The sequence below is a fragment of the Schistocerca piceifrons genome, chromosome 2, assembly GCF_021461385.2.
Source record: "Schistocerca piceifrons isolate TAMUIC-IGC-003096 chromosome 2, iqSchPice1.1, whole genome shotgun sequence".
Lineage (NCBI taxonomy): Eukaryota > Metazoa > Arthropoda > Insecta > Orthoptera > Acrididae > Schistocerca > Schistocerca piceifrons.
Window position 1 is genome coordinate 108,151,445 of NC_060139.1, and position 25,215 is coordinate 108,176,659.

Sequence of the window (25,215 nt, forward strand, 5' to 3'; positions counted from 1 at the left end):
TTTTGGTCGCAGAGTGTGTGGACATTTTGTTTTGATCCACCTACCGCTTTGACATAAGACCAAAATTTCTTAGGATTTTCTGCGAAGTCAGTAGATAGAACTTTACTTTCGAATTCATTGAACGCCTCTCGCATGGCCCTTCTCACATTACATTTCGCTTCGCGTAATTTTTGTTTGTCTGCAAGGCGTTGGCTATGTTTATGTTTGCTGTGAAGTTTGCTTCCGCAGCAGTTTTGTAACGCGGTTGTTGTGCCACGGTGGCTCTTCACAGCAAATGTTCCCTATCAACACATTTGTATCTTAACGCTCATTTCATACCGGTACACCTTGAAAACCAAGTGCAACTTAGGTCCGTAGCGCCATCGCCTCACTGGTGTGGGGGTGCACGAATGTGAGACAGCAGGTACGTTGTCGGCGGGAACTCACCAAAGATGAGGTCTCTGAGCTCCTGGAGCGCGGCGGCCCTCGTGTCCGGGGACTCCCCGAGCTCCTCCCTGGCGAACTCCACGAGCTCCGCGGGCGGCTCGCCCAGGTCCAGCTCGCACGACACGTCGTCCGGCTGCATCGCGCCCCGATCCTGCGGGCACAGAGACGAGCTCACTGCAGGGCAGCACGTGGCGCTCACAAGGCTACATAAACTCACCACACTTATCGCTTTCTTTCCTGTTTCTTCAACACGGGTAAATCCCCGATTCTTTAAATCAACGTCTGGATCTCGTCAGAATTTTAAATGTTTAAATTCGCTCACTATATACAGGGTTATTACAAATGATTGAAGCGATTTAACAGCTCTACAATAACTTTATTATTTGAGATATTTTCACAATGCTTTGCACACAGATACAAAAACTCAAAAAGTTTTTTTAGGCATTCACAAATGTTCGATATGTGCCTCTTTAGTGATTCGGCAGACATCAAGCCGATAATCAAGTTCCTCCCACACTCGGCGCAGCATGTCCCCATCAATGAGTTCGAAAGCATCGTTGATGCGAGCTCGCAGTTCTTGCACGTTTCTTGGTAGAGGAGGTTTAAACACTGAATCTTTCACATAACCCCACACAAAGAAATCACATGGGGTTAAGTCGGGAGAGCGTGGAGGCCATGACATGAATTGCTGATCATGATCTCCACCACGACCGATCCATCGGTTTTCCAATCTCCTGTTTAAGAAATGCCGAACATCATGATAGAAGTGTGGTGGAGCACCATCCTGTTGAAAGATGAAAGTCGGCGCTGTCGGTCTCCAGTTGTGGCATGAGCCAATTTTCCAGCATGTCCAGATACACGTGTCCTGTAACGTTTTCTTCGCAGAAGAAAAAGGGGCCGTAAACTTTAAACCGTGAGATTGCACAAAACACGTTAACTTTTGGTGAATTGCGAATTTGCTGCACGAATGCGTGAGGATTCTCTACCGCCCAGATTCGCACATTGTGTCTGTTCACTTCACCATTAAGAAAAAATGTAGCTTCATCACTGAAAACAAGTTTCGCACTGAACGCATCCTCGTCCATGAGCTGTTGCAACCGCGCCGAAAATTCAAAGCGTTTGACTTTGTCATCGGGTGTCAGGGCTTGTAGCAATTGTAAACGGTAAGGCTTCTGCTTTAGCCTTTTCCGTAAGATTTTCCAAACCGTCGGCTGTGGTACGTTTAGCTCCCTGCTTGCTTTATTCGTCGACTTCCGCGGGCTACGCGTGAAACTTGCCCGCACGCGTTCAACCGTTTCTTCGCTCACTGCAGGCCGACCCGTTGATTTCCCCTTACAGAGGCATCCAGAAGCTTTAAACTGCGCATACCATCGCCGAATGGAGTTAGCAGTTGGTGGATCTTTGTTGAACTTCGTCCTGAAGTGTCGTTGCACTGTTAGGACTGACTGATGTGAGTGCATTTCAAACATGACATACGCTTTCTCGGCTCCTGTCGCCATTTTGTCTCACTGCGCTCTCAAGCGCTCTGGCGGCAGAAACCTGAAGTGAGGCTTCAGCCGAACAAAACTTTATGAGTTTTTCTACGTATCTGTAGTGTGTCGTGAATATATGTCAATGAATGGAGCTACAGTGAATTTATGAAATCGCTTCAATCATTTGTAATAGCCCTGTATATGAAATACTGAAAATAAAATTTTTATGTCCCTGGAAACCGTTAGATACGTAACCTGCAACTGGGTTTGGGTTCCGTGCCCAAGATAGGCGCTTACTAACACAGATGAAAAATGGGTTACATTGTACAGGGTTTCGAGAGCGATGGGTGCTGCTTATTTGCTACCAAACGACATTACAGTACCAAGCAGAAGGAATTTTAACTTTTAGATGACAATGAAGCAGCAAAAATTTAAAACGAGTAAGAGATGGTGAGGCGTAGCGCCGTATACCGATCCTGCCTTGGAGGCAGTTAAGTGGGAGATGTGTCTCAGAGCTGGATAGTGACAGATGGTGACGCGAGACTGGACGCGCACGTAGTTTATGTATCACCCGATAGAGGACAATATTGGATAGGGGGACTGTGATTTTAGTTTCGATTGTGTCCATTAGAGTGCAATAAAGTAATAGAATGTTTTTCGTAAACTGTTCTAGTATTTTCATAAAGTGTTATTATGTCTTTTTGTGTAGGTAAAATGTTATAAACGTGTTTTAGCAGTATGAATGATGCGTAAGTGTGGTTTAAGGTTAATATGAAGATAATTGTTTAACAAATTATGTAGTGGGATTTAGTGTGGGAGCCGGCCGGTGTAGCCGTGCGGTTCTAGGCGCCTCAGTCTGGAACCGCGTGACCGCTACGGTCGCAGGTTCGAATCCTGGCTGGGTTAGTTAGGTTTAAGTAGTTCTAAGTTCTCGGGGACTGATGACCACAGATGTTAAGTCCCATAGTGCTCAAAGCCATTTGAACCATTTTTTTTTAGTGTCGGAACATTTCGAAGTAGTATGGATGTGGACAAATTTATTTTTGTAGAATAGATTTGTAAAGTAAGTTTATGGTAAATGGAAAGTTAATTCAGGTATAAATAACAACAGTAAATAACTTTATGCATAAACAAAACTTCAGCATATTAGATAATTACGTCGGTAAAAACTGCAGTCGTTAGGTTTACTATTTTGCGATTGGTTATTGATTAAAAGCGCGGACTGACGCGGGAGAATGTTGTTTTGCTATTGGCTGTTGAGTGAACTGACCAATGGTAAAGCAATATTCTTCGCGCGCTTTCTCTGCTGGTAGAGAAGACAGAGTATTCTAGGGAAGAGTCGGAGCCTACCCATGAAACAGTTCGGACGTGTGTAGTAGTAGTTCCGATGGAAATGATAAGTTGCCGGATCTAGCAGTGTTTCATACATCAAAAGTGTGGTAAAGTGACGACCTAATTATTCCGATGGGTGTGTAGAAATTTCGGAATTTTTAAGTAAATTTTGTGACGAGAAAAGACAAATTCAGCGTGGCGTATTGAGCAGGTCGGTGACTAAAAACTGTGACTGCATTAGGTACCGACAGATTTAATATTTGGCGAGCATTCTCAATCAAAAACAATCCGTAATTTTGTAGCTATTACGTTTTCGGGAAATGCAACATCATAAACTTGCTAACGTGAGTGAAAGGGATTGTGAGTGACTGTGTTAAGACTAGCATGGGCTTGGCAGTGACACTTGTTCACCTAAGTTTCAGAATATATTAATTAAGGACAAAATTTCCAACCTTTCATTTCGTGTGAAAACTTTCTCCCGAAACGTAGATTAGTGACTTTAATTTCAGCCTGGTTCACGCCGAAGTACAGTAGGTTTCGCTCGGCTTTCCTACTGATGATCTGCTGAGACAATGTTCACAGGTAGGTGCAGGTACGTCGTAAAGGGACGGAAAGAACCGCGCCGCCGCAATGGGATTCATTGCTCTGTACATGAAGCATTTTGTGCTAAATTTGCAGACATGGAGCATTGTAAGAGATTTGTGGTACGAAATGTAAAGGTTTTGAAGTCCGATCCGTTATTACAGTTCCAGTTGCACCATGTTTCAGTGGAAACAAAGAGTGTACAGAGTTCATATATTACTGAGAAGTACCTTGCTTAAGTCAAGGAGCATGCCTGGAACGATTTTTCGATTTAAATCTCGCTGTTATTGAATTTATGAGAGAAAAAGGAGTGCAGGAACGAAAATTAGAACATTCGGAATGGATTGCAAACTTCGTATTTTAAGTGGACTTGACTGTACACTGCCCAAAGTAACACATTGCAGGTTAACTTCTGATTTGATGGGGATGCATTCAAAAAGAAAATCGCGTTGTGGATGGGACGCCTTCTGACACACAATCCAATTCCCCAAGCTCACTGGCGTTAAATAAAGCGCGAGGTCTGAAGAATTCATTGTGTACTTGCAAGAATGACAGTGATAGTTTTATAAAGGTTTTGAACACACTGTCAATCTTGGAATCTGTTTTCGAACTGCTTTTGAGACCATTTGCCGTTTCAGTTCAAAGCACCCCTGTACATGTGCAGATTTAACTAACTAACCTGCAAGGTAATTCCAGTTTTAATTACAAATCTTTTTACGTTAAAACTGACCAGGAGGTCTACATTGCTTTTCTCAGGTACATTTTCCAAGTCTTCATAATGAGGTTGCAAAAGTGCTACAATATTTTGATCGACATATTTGTGTGGAGGAGTCGGAGCAGATCAAGGAGAAGGTTAAGAATGATTTTGAAGTAATACGTTTAACATCAGAAGAGGCAGCAATGTTAGCACTGAATAGGGGATCATGGAGGAATTTTATAAGGGGGCTATGCTCCAGACTGAACGCTGAAAGGCATAATCAGTCTTAAATGATGATGATGGTGGTGTATCGAGAGGTTGTAACAATGGAAAATTGTACTGAAATGCAGGAGGATCTGCAGCGAATTGACGCATGGTGCAGTGAATGGCAATTGAATCTCAATGTAGACAAGTGTAATGTGCTGCGAATACACAGAAAGATAGATCCTTTATCATTTAGCTACAAAATAGCAGGTCAGCAACTGGAAGCAGTTAATACCATAAATTATCTGCGAGTACGCATTAGGAGTGATTTAAAATGGAATGATCATATAATGTTGATCGTCGGTAAAGCAGATGCCAGACTGAGATTCATTGGAAGAATCCTATGGAAATGCAATCCGAAAACAAAGGAAGTAGGTTACAGTACGCTTGTTCGCCCACTGCTTGAATACTGCTCAGCAGTGTGGGATCCGTACCAGATAGGGTTGATAGAAGGTATAGAGAAGATCCAACGGAGAGCAGCGCGCTTCGTTACAGGATCATTTAGTAATCGCGAAAGCGTTACGGAGATGATAGATAAACTGCAGTGGAAGACTCTGCAGGAGAGACGCTCAGTAACTCGGTACGGGCTTTTGTCAAAGTTTCGAGAACATACCTTCACCGAAGAGTCAAGCAGTATATTGCTCCCTCCTACGTATATCTCGCGAAGAGACCATGGGGATAAAATCAGAGAGATTAGAGGCCACACAGAGGCATACCGACAATCCTTCTTTCCACGAACAATACGAGACTGGAATAGAAGGGAGAACCGATAGAGGTACTCAAGGTACCCTCCGCCACACACCGTCAGGTGGCTTGCGGAGTATGGATGTAGATGTAGATGCTGATGGTATTTGTGTGATTGACCTTCCTTCGTTTATGAAACTGAGTTATGATTACATGGCAAATTGAGTGCGAAACTCTCTGAAATTGTCTTCGTCTGTCGTATGTCGATAGTTTGTACCAGATAATTATGTCTTCAGTGGCCCGAAAATAATTAATACTGAAAACTGATTTTGTTTGTGACCTGTGTCACTGAGAAATGTGGAATAAGTCGTATGCAATAGGACTTTATTGACATTTAAATTCGGCGCGTTCGCTGTTTTCCCCTCTTCTCCCTCCTCGTTCTCAGACAGCGCAACGTGGCAGTCGGGGAAACGTGAACCGAGGCTGAGCGCTTTGGCATTTGCGCTCGGGCATGGCCCGCGAGCTTCGAAATCTTGGCCACCCCTGCTCTACATGAACAGGGTATCCGTGGAGGAGCGTAGCTTCAAGCAGTTTTTGAGCTTGAAAGGGAATGTCTATCTCTAGAAAGAAAGTCTCATTGCGCAAACGAGTGCAGGACTTCGGCGGACATGCAGTTGTATGCACACCTTCCTGAATGATGAACAGGTTCACTGTGGAAAAGTCCTGACCTCCTCCTATGTGTGATTCCACGAGATAGCGAGTTGCATCTGGAAGATTCGTGTTATCTTTGGTCTCATTCCACTCCCGTTTGTGAGACAGAGGGTGCATTGATGGAGAGATGCATTGATGATCCCCCACGATTGCCAGCGCCTCCGATGACATGCTCCTTCCTTCCGGAGGCCCTCACAGAGGAGCACACCTGCCTTAGGTGATTGTCCACACCTGAGCCCACATCCCCCCCGAACTCCAGACACAGGAATCAATCGGCAATTGGGAAGGTAACATTTCAGGCAACCATCCCTCCCTGGGCCTGGCTTTTACCAGGGGTCTGCGCGAGTCGTGTGTGTGTGTGTGTGTGTGTGTGTGTGTGTGTGTGTGTGTGTGTGTGTGTTGGGGCTTACGGGCGCTCAACGTCGAGGTCATCAGCGTCCTGACGCAGTCCTACCTTTCGATCCGGGCGCTGGGAGTTACGCCTTACCCAGTCGCCCTTTGTGCCTCAAACGTATGTGCCGGCCTTTAGACACACACATGTGGATTTCATTTTTGTCTTCCGTCATCCCTAAGTCTTCCAATACCTTCACAAGTTTCGATTTCCCAAGTGTTCACAAGACATGATACCCGAGGGAGGGGAGAAAGAATAGGAGGACAGACGTGCATCGCGGAAAAGGAAGGAGTACTGCAAGGTAGGGCCACGCACGTACTCTCAAAAGAGTTGTTAGTCCACAGGGGGGCGGGAGGGGGGGGGGGAAGGGGGGGCACTGTGTCCATGTTGTCAGTACCGAGTTCTTTGTTATTGCTCAGAAATAAGTGAGGTGAGGCTCAGCACATTCAGCGAATCATTGGAAATGAAGCGTCTATATCTAAATTTTCATATTTATAATTTTTAAATGCGAAACTTGTTACACTTTTGTATTACTTCTTCTGTCAGACGTTACAAACTATGTGAAACTTTGACAATTTGTTGTCCTTCAAATAAAATGATGTTTAACATTAATCTATCATGTTTTTTCCAGTTATGTATCTTACAGTTTGACATTTCGCTCTTCCAGTGTTTCTCATTTCCAGTCTGCAATTAAGCCAAAGGCTTGTAGGAAAATGAAAGGGGTGGGGGCAGGAGGAGGAGTGATAGATGGGTGGTGTGTAAAAGCGAGTGTTATGTTTTGATAACTTTATGCAGACTTGATAGAAATCTACATCCAGTACCAACACATTCTCCTTGAAATAAACGAAATTAAAATTTTGGTTTAAAACGTATTGGGATACACGTACACCAACAGAACAGAAGCTGGAAGGGTAGAAATTCTGGAAGGATGATTAGTGACTTAACAAAGCCCAGGAGCTGGGAAGTTCTGTAAATGATTCAAAAGAAGAGTGTGGTGGGCACAGCTCAGTTGCAGTCAGTCACTGGCAAAAGCTCGCTCGTAGTGCGTTAATAGGGAGGCGTGCGGGTGAGTCTTGGATTTGGGAGGCGTTCCTTAACGCTGATCACTGCAGATTGCACCCTCCTTTATTATAACTTATTATGCGTTTTAACGCCGTATTTTATGTCCTATACGTACAAAAACTAATGGAAAGATGATTTTCAACACTAAATATTAACGACAATGTACTAAAAAATTAGGTGGTGATGTCCAGAGGACAGTTTTACCATCGTTCTCCTTTAATTCCGCGATTGCAGCGTGGAATGACAAAGAACATAGACTGTAACGAGGACTCCGTTGGCGAACGAGAACCGAAAACCACTTTCTGCTAGTTGTCACTTCACTGATTAGCTGTTATACATACACATTATGATCCTTAAGAAGTGTCACCTTTTGTCCTCTACAGCCAAAATTAAGTAGATGTTAGAGGATCCTAAATGGAATATTTTCCGATAGTGAAGCAGCGGTCGTAAATGCTCATTCCTCGCGGTACGGAATCGCATTAGGAATGAGAAATGCTGCAGAGTTTTCAAACACCTTTTTTACAGTTGCAGATCGTAGCACATCACTATCTAGGCGAATAGTAACCCTCTTCTAATAATATACAATGGAGTCAAGTTACTGTTCCCCGAAAGAGCTACGCTACATCCACATCTAGTTCTCACGGATCCCGTTGGGTAAATCTGCGCGACCATTACACTATCACCCATGTATCTCTCGCACGTATCAAAAGGTGAGAGATTTAAGCATGTAGATAGGCATGTAGACAGCCACATTCAGTACAAGAAAAGAAGGAAGAGACTAACGTGCCGTAGACGACGAAATCTCTGGAGATGGACACTCGTTTCCTGGACTGAACCGCAAAGAAAATCGATGACGTTAACACGATGAACCTTCCGCTGTGCGCTGTAGAGTGGCTTGCGATTTTCTGTCCTAAGCCACTCACGTTCTGAGAGAGTGTCTACAAGTCTCCGTAAGTGCTCAAATCGCTCTTATGTCGTGACACCTACGTGTGATATTCGATGGTGGCAAGGTGCACAGTCCTCACGAGATAAAGTTCTCTAAATTTACCCAGGTGGGTTTCGCGAGAACTTGATAGTTCACCCAAGGAATATTTTTGCTACACTTTGACATGGGTTACACCGACCTATTAAGGTCCTAGCAACACGTGTCTTGACATACTCAATGCTTATCGTCAAGCCTACATGATGAGGGTAGATAGCACTCGTGGCACTCGTGTCTTGTGATTTCCTTTACATATTCAGTGTATCTTCGCAGAACCCTTCCACCAAAGCTAAGTCTTCTAATGGACTTCCCTAATACTGATTGTGAGTGAGTGTGCCATTTCATTTGTTCTTAGTATTACCGCTAATTAATTAATTGACATGCTCAAATTCTCATCCTTATAGCCGACCGGAGTGGCCGTGCGGTTCTAGGCGCTACAGTCTGGAACCGAGCGACCGCTACGGTCGCAGGTTCGAATCCTGCATCAGCATGGATGTGTGTGATATCCTTAGGTTAGTTAGGTTTAATTATTTCTAAGTTGTAGGCGACTGATGACCTCAGAAGTTAAGTCGCATAGTGCTCAGAGCCATCATCCTTATACTTTTAATCTGATACTATCCGATCTGAATATTATTTGTGTGCTACCTTGTATTACATTCCTCAAAAAAGCACTAATATTTACTGCAGCTTAATGAAAAGTCTACCTAATGCCACAGAGGCTGCAGAACTCATAGCGGACCTAGGATGTGCTAGCAAGTACTTAATATTCTACATGTGTCATCTCATTACAAAAAATATACATAAAATTTGAAAATAGCGATTGTGGACACCTTTGTATTACTCTTAGTCCTGAGCAAGGTGTCATTTGAATCCCTCTCGAGCTTTTCGTACTAAAATATGAGAGTCGATGGTGGTCCAACTTCAAGCAACAGTTGGTTATGTTTGGCCACTGTACACAAATAAAACACCTTCACAGTGAGAACGACAACGAAAGGAAACAACAGATTTTTTTATTTGTGCGTCGCTTAACCATGGACAAGTTGATGGGTAATTACGGGATCTTTCAATCGAAGTCAAGTCTCTGTATAACATTTTTTATTCAAATGGGGGACCGACGTCGCCCGCAGTTGTGCACTGAAATAATTCAACGGTGAAATTTGAAAATTTTTGCCGGGCCAGGACTCGAACCCCGATTTCGCGCTTTACGTGAGTGGTCTCCTTAGCGCCTCTGTCTTCCGGACACGCTTCCCGTCCGACCCTAACTCTCGGCCGGTCGGAGTGGCCGTGCGGTTCTAGACACTTCAGTCCGGAACCGCGCGAATGCTACGGTCGCAGGTTCGAATCCTGCCTCGGGCATGGATGTGTGTGATGTCCTTGGGTTAGTTAGGTTTAAGTAGTTCTAAGTTCTAGGCGACTGATGACCTCAGAAGTTAAGTCGCATAGTGCACAGAGCCATTTGAACCCAACTCTCGGCTTGCCACTCGCTGGTAGTCTCCACTGTCCCGTCGTACCTGTCCGACAGGACATAGTAGATTTTTTATTTGCTATTTATGATGCTCGAAATAAACGAAACTGACTGAGCAAAGGTCTCAATTAAAATTTCGCAAAATAGGATACATTGTGTGCGTGTGGGATGGAATACAAAATTATATGGAAGACTATGGAAAGAACGCAGCAATATTTCCTGATTTGGCCAGCTAGTGAGCGAGAAATCTGAAAATATTTGCTTCTGAGCAAACATATTTCGTACTCTCAATAAAATAAGAACGAAGCAGTGCCAGAAAAATGGAAAAACATCACAAAGCAATATATAGCCGTCATGTTACGAAACTCAGACCCTATGTTCATGCGAACACGTCAGCGGTTTACTAGGCATGTTCCTACCGGGGGTGGTACGCGTCTGGTGGACGCTTGCGTTCCAGCAACCTCTGTGTTCGCTCACCGATCTAGTAACGGGCGGACCCACGGCCTAATGTGAACTACGAATCATAATGCAAGTTGGTATTGTTCACAGAAATGTCAGACGTGAAAAAAGGGACGACGATGGATTGTATCTGTGTATGTGAAAAATGCTGTGTTACCCCGCGGTTCGGAATTCACGTTAGACTATATACACTACTGGCCATTAAAATTGCTACACCACGAAGATGACGTGCTACAGACGCGAAATTTAACCGACAGAAAGAAGATGCTGTGATTTTCAAATGATTAGCTTTTCGGAGCATTCACACAAGGTTGGCGCCGGTGGCGACACCTACAACGTGCTGACATGAGGAAAGTTTCCAACCGATTTCTCACACACAAACAGCAGTTGGGCGGAGTTGCCTGGTGAAATGTTGTTGTGATGCCTCGCGTAAGGAGGAGAAATGCGTACCATCAAGTTTACGACTTTGATAAAGGTCGCATTGTAGCCTATCGCGACTGCGGTTTATCGTATCGCGACATTGCTGCTCGCGTTGGTCGAGATCCAATGACTGTTAGCAGAATATGGAATCGGTGACTTCAGGAGGGTAATACGGAACGGCGTGCTAGATCCCAACGGCCTCATATCACTAGCAGTCGAGATGACAGGCATCTTATCCGCATGGCTGTAACGGATCGTGCAGCCACGTCTCGATCCCTGAGTCAACAGATGGGGACGTTTGCAAGACAACAACCATCTGCACCTAACAGTTCGACGACGTTTGCAGCAGCATCGACTATCAGCTCGGAGACCGTGGCTGCGGCTACCCTTGAAGCTGCATCACAGGCAGGAGCGCCTGCGATGGTGTACTCAACGACAAACCTGGGTGCACGAATGACAAAACCTCATTTTTTCGGATGAATCCAGGTTCTGTTTACAGTATCGTGATGGTCGCATCCGTGTTTGGCGACATCGCGGTGAACGCACATTGGAAGCGTGTATTCGTCATCGCCATACTGGCGTATCACCCGGCGTGATGGTATGGGGTGCCATTGGTTACAGGTCTCGGTCACCTCTTGTTCACATTGACGGCACTTTGAACAGAGGACGTTACATTTCAAATGTGTTACGATCCGTGGCTCTACCATTCATTCGATCCCTGCGAAACCCTACATTTCAGCAGGATAATACACGACCGCATGTTGCAGGTCCTGTACGGGCCTTTCTGATACAGAAAATGTTCGACTGCTGCCCTGGCCAGCACATTCTCCAGATCTCTCACCTACTGATAACGTCTGGTCAATGGTGGCCGAGCAACTGGCTCGTCACAATATGCCAGTCACTATTCTTGATGAATCGTGGTATCGTGTTGAAGCTGCATGGGCAGCTGTACCTGTACACGCCATCGAAGCTCTGTTTGACTCAATGCCCAGGCGTATCAAGGCCGTTATTACGGCCAGAGGTGATTGTTCTGGGTACTGATTTCTCAGTATCTATGTACCCAAATTGCGTGAAAATGTAATCACATGTCAGTTCTAGTATAATATATTTGTCCAATGAATACCCGTTTATCATCTGCATTTCTTCTTGGTTTAGCAATTTTAATGGCCAGTAGTGTATCATCCAGTGACTGGTTCCGTCAAAAGAAAGATTGCGGGAAGGCAAGAGTTTCTAAAGGGAACGGGTAAAATGTACAGTGAGCTGAGGGTAATTGTTACTAATTATTAATTTACAGACACACAAAGCTCTATTTTAATATTCTGTTGGGAGTGATGTACGACTAGTTCGTGTACATGTTGCGTGCGGCATGAAACGGTATTTCAGGCGTGGGGCAGGACGTTTCGCCAGCACCGGCGCTGCCTCCGGCAGCTGCGGAGGAGTCAAGGCGAACCGCAGCTGCAGGCAGACTACCGCGTCCACTGGCCGTTCCCGCCTCTCATTAAGGCGGAGCGCCTGGCCGCCAACTTCTTTCGACTTAACTTAGCACACGTCTGAACGAGGAGCTGATATACTGTAATGGCTATCACGTCAGCAAGACGTAATATCGAGATAGCGAGGACGTAACTACTGTTACGGTCACTGTGTAGCAAAAGGAGTCTGAACGATTGCGATCGCGTTTCGCAGACGCATTAGCAATTAGCGAATTTCTCGTTGTATTAAAGAGGAGCGGAAATGAAGTGAAGGGGTGCTGAGAGGTGGTGGTGGTGAAAGAATCCCTCTCAGCATCTCATATAGGGAAATTCGTTTGGTGTAAATGCCAAATGCTGTGAATGTTTTTCGTGAAAAAGGAGAAAATGAGAGGAAATAAAATCTCTCATACCCTCACGTTCAAAATGTAGCTTGTCTGACCAGAGGCGAACTAGTAAGCTAACGGAGCAATCTGCATCTGGAAGGATGAATGTGGGAATCATATGCCACGAGTGATAGGATAAGCCACTCATCGAGGTGTGGTACGCCATAAATGCTACTTTTTTTTAAAAAAAAAATCTTTATTACAAACCATAATAATTATACAATATCAACCCACTTCCTTATCTGATTAGTGGGTCATAATAATTATACAACTGGTACTTATATTGCATCTAGTTACAATTTTCAGGTGAGCTACAGTTAGTATTACATACAATGGGCATTTAATGTCTAGTATCTAGGACTTATATCTATTTCTTATAACTAGTTCCTATCGCCTGCAGCGTCACATGTGTGCCAGTGAGATATAAACCTACTTTGATAGCCTTGCTCACCGAGCTAACGCCGAAGAGCGTGCCCCTGGCACTGGGCAGGCCGCGATGTTGATTCGCTGCTGTTCCCTAGCACAATTTTCGTTAACTAAGTCCTACAAACTAACTTATCCTACGTCATATCCGGTGCATGTCCTTATCGGTAGCATTGACCCCCACTCCCCCTAATCCTGCTATTTACAAAGTAGAGGAGTTTTGCTATTTGGAAATCAACATAACTGAATATGGCAGAAGTAAAAACTATATAGCCTACGATTCAGACTGGCGACAGCAATAAATGCATTTCTGAAAGAGAGAAATCTGCTGACACCTTATATAAATTTACGAATTAGTGAGACTGGTGGAAGTATTTATCTGGACTGTAGCCTTATATGGAAGTCCAATGTGGACGATAAACAGTACCGACAAGCAGATAGTAGAAGCTTTTGATATTTTGCTTTGTTGCAGCGTGCACTATTCGAAAGAACTGAAGAAAGGTGGGCTACGGAGGATGATGTGGGCAAGAACCGATCATCGCATTGTTGAAGGTACTATACCAGAATTCGCCCGAAGTCATCCGCGTAAAATTCGACCAACCAGTGTCAGATCAGTGCGACGGACATCAAAGCTCCACAACAATGGGAAAAATTCACTGATGGGCATAAGAGGGCTTAACAAGCTAAAGTTACCTGAAACGGGACTGCTGTTTCATGACAGTGACAACATATGCCCCGAAAGAACAAACAGTAAAATATCAGACTTCCTGTTAACCAGACAACTGCAATGTAAGAACCTCAGTGGTGGACTGACTGAAACACTGTGTACTTAGTAACGTAAACATGCAGTTTTGCCGCCTTTTCCATACAGCAGAATACATCTGCAGATGGAAATTGACAGAAAAGCGTACTTCTGCCTTCTTTAAACCAGAAGTATGGCCAAGTTTCTTTACTAGTTTAATCAGACGTATCGTCATTTTCAATGGATAACCACAGCTTTACTTAACTCTACACTAGCCTGATTTGACTATTTTAGGGCATTTTTCGCCTACATTGAAAAATTAATGGCTATTGTCCTCTCCCAAAACATTTTTTATGGATGTGATACATTCCCAGGAAGCCAAAGTTGACCCAGGGTCATATAACGTGGGTAAAAGCCGTTATTCCCCTAGTTGGATGTGGGAAAACACCTAAAAATCACATCCCGACTAGCCGGTACATCGGCCCTTGTCATTAATCTGCCGTACGGTTTGGATCTGGGGCCGGCGCACCTCCCTGAATCCCGAATGTGGCGATCAGCAACGGTATTTGGTCGTGGAATTTGTATTTTTGTATTTTCCTGAGCCCTGTAGTTCTTACGCAGAAAAAGTCTGTAAGACATCGTTGTTGACTGCGAGACAACAGAAGACTTCTCAGATGACCAATCGTTTTATTCTTCGCACTCGTGTTTGAATGACAGAGATGATAATACTTACTGTCAGCACACTGCCTACTTCTCTCCATCAGCAGCAAGGTAGCCGTTAAACTAATTGATCACCTTCAACACTGTCACAGAGCAAAACTCCATAAAACGCTTTGAGATGTTTAAGCAACTACAGTTGTGCACCAGTATGGTGAGTAGAGACCGTGCGCCAGCAGCTCCCTCTTTCTCGCAGGCCAGGGACGGAAGATTCCGTTGGGATTCAAACCAGCTGCCGCCAGGAATGAGTCGACACTGTCGAGCTACGGAGGCAAGCCAGTTCTTACATAAAGCAGCTGACAGTGTGCCGGTCAGTCGTAGCACTTACAGGACGCTGATCTAGTTTGTCGCTGACTTTCCACAATGGCCCACATGCGTGGTGGGACAGTAGCAGATGCATCGCACAAACAAGATGCACGATAGAAAGAAAATGTCTACGTTTACGAGCTTCACGATCAATGACTGAATGCGTCCTCTCTTTATGGCATTAGTGCAGCTGTGAAAAATACTGAACTTAGAGCTTGTACTGGTCGAGACTGCTAGCTACCTCGTGATGTTTTAGTTTTTAAGACTCTTACTTCGTATGATACTAAAAGACCATCTTCTTAAAATGGTCGTTGTATTACGATTTGCGACACTTGTTCACATTTGCGCTTGTTTAAACCAAACATGGGTGAACGTTTCTTAGAGCGAGGTTAACGTTTGGTACAATAATCACATTTTTCTGTGAAATTTGTCAGTACATTCACAAGGGAAGAAATGTCGTGCAGCAACATGTCTACCTCATCTGTCATCTTCGCACATTTTAGGGGCCCCCACTTCGAATGTTTCACTGATACAAGGCTTGGTACTTTAATAGTGGCAACTATTTATTTACAGTTCGTACAGAATAGATACTTGTTTCCAAGTTTTGCTGACCTTCAAAGTAGTCACCGGCATTGTGTATAACTCGTTGTCAGCGATGTGGAAGTCGTAGGATACTCTTAGCAGTGCCAGTTGTGTTGACAGTTCGAGCGGCGCGGACGAATTTTTAGCTGTTCTGAAGCGAATGCCGTGAAGTGTTTCCTTCAGTTTATAAATCGAGTTGAACTCACAAGGGTTTAAGTCAGGGGAGTGCAGTAGGTGGTATAGCACTTAGCAGCCCCATCAGTCAAACAAATCAGTAACAGCTTGCACTGTACGTGCTTGAGCATTGTCCTGAAAAGTGATGGTCAGGTCCTACAGAAAGTGTCATAACTTTTGTCCCTAAGCTTTCTGCAGGACCAGTCCATCATTTTGCAGGACAATGCTCAAGCTCTACAGTGCAAGCTGTTACTGTGTGTGTGTGTGTGTGTGTGTGTGTGTGTGTGTGGTTTGAGGTTTTCGGGCGCTAAACAGCGTGGTCATCAGCGCCCAAACGCATAGAAACAGGAACACATGCAGTGAAGGGACGAAGACGGACAGCGAACAACGAGAACGGCTAAAAGACACAGACCTGACGCAGTTACAAATCCTCACATACAGAGGCAAAACAAGAGGAGAAGAAACGCACTAAAAAAGGAAAGGAAACACAAGGAAAAGAGAACAGCAATCGAAGTGAAACAAGTAGGTAATCGTGACTGGCGGACCTCTTACCTAAAGCCTGGGTGAGCCAGTCACGCAGCAGCACATTAAAATCCTCTCCCTAAAATCCGAGGCAACAAATTGGACAGGACACAAAACCGTAAGACCTTAACCACAGTCGTTGCGTCGTCTTGCAAAATAGAGGGCAAATCCGGTGGCAAGGAAACCACCGCCCTCTGGTCAGAGAATAAAGGACACTCAAGTAAAATGTGGCGGACAGTTATCTGGACGCCACAAGCACTGCAGATTGGGGGGTCCTCCCGCCGGAGTAAAAAACCGTGCGTTAAGGGACTGTGCCCGATGCGGAGGCGAGTGAGGAGAACCTCATCCCGCCTGCATGACTGGTAGGACGTACGCCATGGCCGCGTGGTGGCCTTGACCAAACGCAGCTTATTTTCACCGACTGCCAGCCACTCCTCTTCCCATTGACGCATAACACGAAAACGCAAAAGGGAGGTAACAGGATGGAGGGGGACGGCACATTCAACAACGTGAGGGAGGGAACATGCATCTTTGGCAGCCACATCCGCCAGTTCTTTTCCCCTAATACCCACGTGCCCCGGCACCCAGCAGAAAGAGACCTCTTTCCCCTGCCGTTGCAGGTGGAGTAGGGCATCATGGATGTTCTGGACGACCGTATCCGCTGGGTACAAGTGTTGCATGGTCCGAAGGGCACTCAGGGAGTCAGAACAGATGAGAAACTTAAGACTGGGAACACATCTCATCTGCTCCAATGCCCGCAAGATCGCAAACAATTCGACATCAAAAATGGTAAACGCCGCAGGAAGCCGTAACTTGACGACTCGATCAGGGAAAACAACAGCACAACCAACAGAGTCCCCCTGTTTAGAGCCATCCGTAAATACTGGTACATGCTCGGCATGCTGGTTTAAAATATCGTAAAATGAGGAGGTAAAAACAAACGCAGGAGTGCAGCTCCTCCGGTAGTCTGACAAGTCTAAAAGGACGCTGGGCCTCTGGAGCAACCAGGGAGGCAGGCGGGTAAAACCCTGGAATTGGGGTGTCACACGCTCCACACCAAGGGACTCAAGCAAATGCTTGGCACGAATCCCAAATGGTCTCGTTGCCCTTGGACGACTGGAAAAGAGACGTTCCATAGGCGGTCGGGCAACAGTAGGGTATGCAGGGGAGGTAGGACAGGCAAGGAATTGACACACCCGTCGCACCATGAGGAGTTTCCGCCGGATGGCGAGCGGCGGTTCCCCTGCCTCAGCACACAGGCTGGGGATGGGACTGGTACGGAAGGCACCAGTAGCCAGCCTGATACCCTCATGGTGTACTGCGTCAAGAATCTTCAGATACGAAGGCCTCACTGACCCATACACAGTGCATCCATAGTCAAGACGCGACCGGACGAAAGCCCTATAAAACTGCAGCAGACGCGCCCGATCTGATCCCCAGGACCGATGGCTCAGACACTTCAAAATATTCAGCGCCTTCAGGGCCCGCACCTTGAGGTCTTTAAGGTGCGGCAACCACGACAACTTGGAATCAAAAGCGAGGCCCAGGAACCTCACAGTGTCGCGAAAAGGAAGAATGGTGTCCCTCAGACGCAATTCAGGGGAGGTAAAAGCACGTCGAGAACGATTAAAATGAACACACACACATTTGTCTGCAGAAAAGGTAAAACCCGTCTTCGCAGTCCATGCCTCTAATCGCTTTATCGTAAGCTGCAGCTGCCGACTCGCAGTGAAAAGACTGGAGGAAGAACAGAAAACAGCAAAATCGTCCACAAACAAGGAGCACTGGGCAGGACTCCGGATAGTGGACGTGATACTGTTAATGGCGACGGCAAAGAGGGTGACACTTAAAACGCTTCCCTGAGGAACACCATTCTCCTGCACGTACAAATCAGATAGCACATTACCAACCCGATATCGAAAGAGGCGGCGGGAAAGAAAGGACCGAATGAAGATGGGGAGATGGCCACGAAAGCGCCACAGATGGAGTTGACTGAGGATAAGGCGGCGCCAAGTAGTGTCATACGCCTTATTAATGTCAAAGAATACACCTAGACAATGCTGGTTACGTAGGAAGACCTGCTGGATGGCCGCCTCAAGCAGGGTCAAGTTGTCTATAGTTGAACGACATCTCCGAAAGCCACACTGAGAGTGGCTAAGGAGCTGCCTGGTCTCGAGCAGCCAAACCAGGCGACGGTTGACCATGCGTTCCAATGTCTTCCCGACACAACTCGTCAAAGCAATACTCCGATAACTACTGGGATGCATTCGGTCTTTTCCCGGTTTGAGGAGGGGAACCAAAATCGCCTCCCTCCACGAGTCAGGGAACGTGCCGGATGACCATATCATATTAAAACAATTCAGGAGAACTTCCTTGGATGGCAGCAACAAGTGCTGCAGCATGCTGTACAGGATTTGATCATCACCTGGCGCAGTATCATGAGCCACAGACAGCGCCGAATCCAGTTCCCACATTGTGAAGGGGCAGTTGTAGGGTTCAGAATTTGGAGACCGGAAGTCCAAGTGATCCCTCTCGATGGCAGTGCGGTAGCGGCAGAAATCTGGATTACAGTTAATAGTGGCAGTAGATTCGGCAAAATACATGGCCAGTGTCTGGGCAATGTCTTTCGGCGCCGTGAGTAGACAACCCTGATGCAGCAATGCCGTGACAGGTAGTTGGCTGCGTTTCCCGGAAATCCTCCTGATGGCTTCCCATACTTTTGTAGAACTAGTGGAGCGGGAGATGGAGTTCAGGAACGATTGCCATGACCGTCGTTTGCTCTCTTTAATCACTCGCCGCGCCTTGGCCCTTGCCACCCGAAAGGCCGCAAGATTGTCAGTTGAGGGACGGCACTTGAAGCGGCGCAAAGCTGCACGGCGGGCTCGGATGGCTGAGTGGCACTCAGTGGTCCACCAAGGGACAGGGCGCCTCTTGGGATGACTTGAGGACCGTGGGATCGACAATTCAGCAGCATGGGAGATCACGGCTGTAACATGGTCGACCCATTCGTGGACGCTGGCACGGTGTTCCAAAACAGCTAAATCGCTGAAAAGTGTCCAGTCAGCTCTGCAGAGGTGCCACCTGGGCGGCACTGGTAATGCCACAGTCTCATCCAGGAGGCGAATCCAAAGGGGGAAGTGGTCACTAGAATGGAGGTCAGTGACAACCTCCCACAGAGCAGAATCCGCGAGTGCTGGAGAGCAAAAGGAAAGGTCAATAGCTGACGATGACCCAGAAGCAGTACAGAAATGAGTGGGAGCACCAGAGTTGAGGATGCACAGTTCTTCGGATGCCATGAGGCTTTCCAGAATGCGACCCCTGGGGCAAGTAGTCGTAGAGCCCCATAAGACATTATGAGCAAGCTGTTACTGATTTGTTTGACTGATGGGGCTGCTAACTGCTATACCACCTTCTGCACTCCCCTGACTTAAGCCCTCGTGAGTTCAACTCGATTTCTAAACTGAAGGAAACACTTCACGGCATTCGCTTCAGAACTGTTACAAATTGGTCGGCAATACACCGCGTCGCTCGAATTGTCAACACAACTGGCACTGCTAAGAGTATACTATGACTTCTACGTCGCTGGCAACGGTTTATACACAATGCTGGTGACTACTTTGAAGGTCAGTAAAACTGTGAAACACGTATCTATTTTGTACGAGATGTAAATAAATAGTTGCCACTATTTAAGTTCCAACCTTCGTATTAGTATTTTAGGAATACGCCACGATTTTAGTTTACATGTGATAAGAATATACCAAAATTGCAGCATGACTCCATCACTGAAACTTGTAAAGCAAACGTTATTCTGTAGAGGTATGGAATGACAATTAAGCTAGCATAGATTTGCACGGAGTTGCAGTACCTGAAGCATTGCGCATAACCGCCGTAAGAAGACACGAGGACATGAAAGAGACATAAAGATTATGAACATCTTCAACGTCCGTTCTGGGATTAGAGTACACGAACCTCTGGTTACTGGCAACTCATAGTAGATATAACGGCCAATCAGAGTGTTCAGTGAAGGTCAGTGACGTCTAGGGCAGACCTGTGATTTCTACAATTCTCTGTGAACTGCAGATGAAACTGAATTGAAAAGGCACTCACAAAAAAATGAAGCTATAATATTGAAAAAGTTGTTGCAAGAAATGCTGTTCAGGTTGCTGTAATTATAAAGCTGCGAACAAGCTGCTATGTAATGGGAATACAAGCACGATCAACTTTAATCTCCTGTAACATCCAGTATAAAATAAAATGTGTACTGGTGCAAACAAAATAACGAGCAGTTCAAGAATTGAAGACAAGGAAACTGGATGTAGGTATGGTTCTTGAGCTGAAAGACTGAATTTTGCTTTTCAGTGCAGAGTATAATTTACTATGGGCACACTGGAAAAACATCTCGCACCAGAAGCAGACCAAACTTAACAGTTGTAAGGCTAATAACACACTTTAGAATATCCCTTCCATTAACTGTCTTATCTATAGCTGTGTGGGAAGTATTGCCGCTATGGAGAAGTATAGAATATGAAAATACGGAAATACAAGATTAAGATCATTTTAATAGTGGTTCCGCCATTGTGTATCACAAACACCCAGAAAGAGACTACATAATCAGACACCAATGTGTTCGTAACAACGTAGAGCTCGTTCGCACTTGTCTGTAGAAAATTAGATGAGAGACACGTCAAGATACATAAAAGTGTTTTAAACACCGTCAATACTGCGTTTGCGCATTAACATTTACAAGTAAGATGAGTGGTCACAGAAAGACTGATGGTGCCAATACCGAAGAAAACAAATCCTACAACGTGCAGCATGCAGGGCAATTAGCGTTTGACAGGGTTCTTTGGACTAAACTTTTAGATGTGCTGAAGATCTGAGTTAAGTGGAAGGAAAAGAAGACTAATAAGCAACCTGTATGTTACACACAGAGTAAATGTATGTATGAACAGAAGATGACAGTAGAAATTGTTGTAGGGTTTAGACAAGGTTGTCGTGTTTCCCCTAATCTGTTTAACATGTGTTTAGATGATTAGTCAAAAACTGCTTCAGATAAAAGAATGTGGCAATAGGAAGAAGGACAGTGAGATTAAAATTAACAATACATGAAAAGAACTTAACACCAGTTGTGTGGAAAATGTAGCCGGCCGCTGTGGCCGAGCGGTTCTAGGCGCTTCAGCCCGGAACCGTGCTGCTGCTACGGTTGCAGGTTCGAATCCTGCCTCGGGCATGGATGTGTGTGATGTCCTTAGGTTAGTTAGGTTTAAGCAGTTCTAAGCCCAGGAGACTGATGACTTCAGATGTTAAGTGCCATAGTGCTTAGAGCCATCTGAACCATTTGAGGAAAATGTAAGAAGATAAACGAAGAATACTAAGATAATGATTTTTACAAGCCAAGTAACGAAAAGAAACTTAAAATTTGTGACGAGTTAATTGAAGAAATAGTTTCAGATACGTAGGCTGCAAAATTATCAGTAGCACGTCATGCAGTCATGAAATAAAAATGAGGGTAACTACTGCAAATGTCTTGCAGAGGCAGTAATATTTTCTGTGGTGCAGTAAAGGAACAATTAAGGAAAATATTAATGAATTGTTTCGTATAGAGTGCATCACTGTCTGGTACCGATAGATGGATATTGCTACGTAGAGGAGAAACGTGTAAGGAATTTTGAGATGTGAATTTAGAAAGGAATGGAAGATGTGGAATTAACAGATAAAATAGTGAATATGATTGTGTTACAGAAGGCGTATGAGAAAAGAAAAATACTGGAAACAATGAAGCGGATGAAAATAAATTGGCTGGGGCAAAGTATCAGAAGAGACTGAGTAAGGAAAGATGCACTAGAAGGAATGGTGACAGAAGAGGGCCAGAGAAAGAAGAAGATATTAGGTAATTGACATCAAGATAAATACAGCTACGGAAAGTATGGCGGAAAACCTGGAGGATTGGAAAGTACTGAATTTGCCGCAATTGCTCTGCTTTGTGGACGGAGCACACCACCCCCACCACCGGCAGTCTAACGTCATTCCCAAGTAATGAAGTGTCTACAGGGCACACCTAAGATGAGAACGAAACGCCAAGGGTTCATAGCTGTATAACTGTCGACATTCATGGTCGAAGGAAATCATTATTGTGAAAACATGTAAAATGGTGTCTTTTATTCAATATATCTGAAGGACTAACTCTGGCAAGTAAATTGCGGGGAAAGAAGTATATGTCAAGTTTATGCCAAGGGACTTCAGGGTGTAAGTTAAACACACACTTCCACGTTAAGACCACCGCGCAACAAGAGCAGTGCCGCAGTGCAGCATGCAATAAAAGTTACTTGTCCTGCTATAATCAGGTGTAACTTACTTTCTGAATACCCTCGTGCATTTACAGAGACCGTTCCATGTTTTTTAATATGAGGAATAAATTTGCACTTTGACAGAACTCCATTAAGCGTGGTACAGAGGGGAATGCATTACTCAATAGGTTTCATTTTCAATAAGCACATCCAGTAGAAATGAATAGTTAATTGACTAACCCCAAACCTTCGACTAAGTTCAATAGTTACCTTGAGGCACACTACTAGGATTCTGTACAGGAGTTCCTCGCAGTAGTTGATAACTTATTAGTAATTTATTATTTATTCGTATACTAAATGTTTTTAGTTTTATTCTTTTGTCTGTAAATTAGCTAACCACTGAACTACCTACAGGCTCGTTTCATGGTCAAGAAGTCTTGGTTCGCATGGCTAGGCGGAACCCAATAAAAGTGAAAGAAACAGTTAACAGTCATGTCGACGTTTCCCGCGTGAATGTAAACAGTATAAGTGGCTTACGCAATGTCTGAGGGTGATAATTTGGATGTAACGATGGCACAGATATCCGAACGCCGACCTTTACCCACTTTGATCGCAGAAACCCCAGTTTGCGAGCGGTGCTCGCAGCAGCGCGCCGCACGAAGGTCACGTGCCAAATTGGGACAGCGACGTGATAGTCCATTACGTTGCGCCACACAAATGTTTTTTTTTTATTTCGCTCCAGCTGTACGAGAAGTAGCATTGCACAAGTCAGTCGGTACGGAGTCATGCTGCAGCGCCTCCGGGGCGGATCTAGCTTTCTTCCGACACGGTTTTTAAGCGATTACAGTACAAGATTGCTCAGTGCGGACCTAGCCACACCGTGAAAATAGTAGAGAGCTTGCTTCTGGACGAGGTGGTGAGTCATATCTGGATTAAATCTGCACATGGATTAACGACTCTTGATTAGTACACCGACCAGACTAACTGTGGGTCTAATGGGTCTAAGTAAGAGACAGAGTGAGGCCTCCTATCCGATACATAAATAAAGCTGCAAAGTGTAAAATCACGAAAAGGTACAAAAACAATGTGTACTTCGCTGATGTATGATATCATGTCATTCTCTCCTTCCCCTTCCCTCCCCTCCCCCTCTACTATTTAACGTGTGACTGTGTTACAAGAAATATAGAAGCTCTACAGTCAGTATGAACGAGTACCCAAATGTGGAGCATAAGAGAAAGGTGAAACGGCTGAACAAAAAGGCTGGGCACGTCAGTGCAACTGCACACTATTTCGCTGCAGATGAAACGTTTCCCACCGTTTTGTAACGCAACTTTGAAGTATTCTACAAACTACTAATCTTACATCTCGTTCAACTTTAGGTGAAAAGTAAATTAATTAAATTTATCACATTCCCATAAGCTTAAGCAATGTTATACCAACGGAAAAATGCTCTTGTCGGAGCACAGGAAAGACAGATATGCTCCCGTTTAAAAGAATCGAACTGAAAAGTGTGGTACCAGCTGCCTCATTCTGTCTTCCTCAGCACCTTCAAAAATTTTCACCAAAATTTTGGCTCGTGAACATATTCGCACTGCTTTCAACATACAACTCACCTCATTGCCACAAGCTCCCCTAACTAACTCGTTCAGCCGGCCGGAGTGGCCGTGCGGTTCTAAACGCTACAGTCTGGAACCGGGCGACCGCTACGGTCGTAGGTTCGAATCCTGCTCCGGGCATGGATGTGTGTCATGTTCTTAGGTTAGTTAGGTTTAATTAGTTCTAAGTTCTAGGCGACTGATGACCTCAGAAGTTAAGTCGCATAGTGCTCAGAGCCATTTGAACCATTTGAACTAACTCGTTCAGAACCACTAATCCTTCGCTGCAAGTCGCTCACACCCATCCAGTCCCACTTGCGCATTCTCTCTCTCACACTCACTCACTCATTCATTTCATTCATTCAGCCCACCTCGTTGTCATTATCTCTTTTGTCTCTCTTTGTCACCGTCTCTCGTTCCACAGCCATAGTTTCCTTTCTGCCCTATCACAACTGTCTCCTCCCACTGTCGCTGTTTCCCTCTTGCTCTCTCTCTCTCTCTCTCATTGATATTATCTCATTTATTTCTTCCCACTGCTGCTGTCTCTTCTCACTGTCATTACCTCTTTTCCTCGTTGTGTTTGCCATACACTGCATACACTGTCATTACTACTATCTATTACCCATTTCCACTTTCTCTGTCTCTTCATTCCTCTCCTTCACTCTTTTCCCACCACTGTCAACTATGTTCCACTGCCACTGTGTCCCTCTCTTTCTCTCACACTGTCACAGTCTCCTTCGCTCTTTCCAAACCACAACCACTGTGTACTATTTTCCAATATTTATTACTTTTCCGTCTCTTTTCTACTGCCACTGTCTCCATCTCTCTCAGCATAAAAAGCGCGAATAAGTTCACATGCCAAAATTTTTGTGAGAATTTTTAAAAGTGCTGAGGAAGGTAGAATGATGTAGCTGGCATCCCACTTTTCAGTTAGATTCTTTTAAACGTCAACATATTCGCATTTTTTGTGTTCCTTCTTTTCTCTGCCACAGCAGGGCAGATGATCCTTCTGTTGGGTATACAAATGGTCCCTAGCCCAAAGCCTATCCAAAACACTTGGCCGTATCT

General features: G+C 45.0%; 1 protein-coding gene across 1 annotated transcript in view; it reads right to left on the reverse strand.

The window, feature by feature from the left end:
- Positions 1–25,215, reverse strand: part of LOC124776474 (clavesin-1-like) — a 236,978-nt gene that overhangs the window by 173,304 nt on the left and 38,459 nt on the right. Inside the window, exon 2 of the mRNA XM_047251487.1 lies at positions 427–577. Within this exon, the coding sequence (XP_047107443.1) occupies positions 427–565 (139 nt within the window). The 5' untranslated portion in view covers positions 566–577. The remainder of the gene's footprint in view (positions 1–426; positions 578–25,215) is intronic.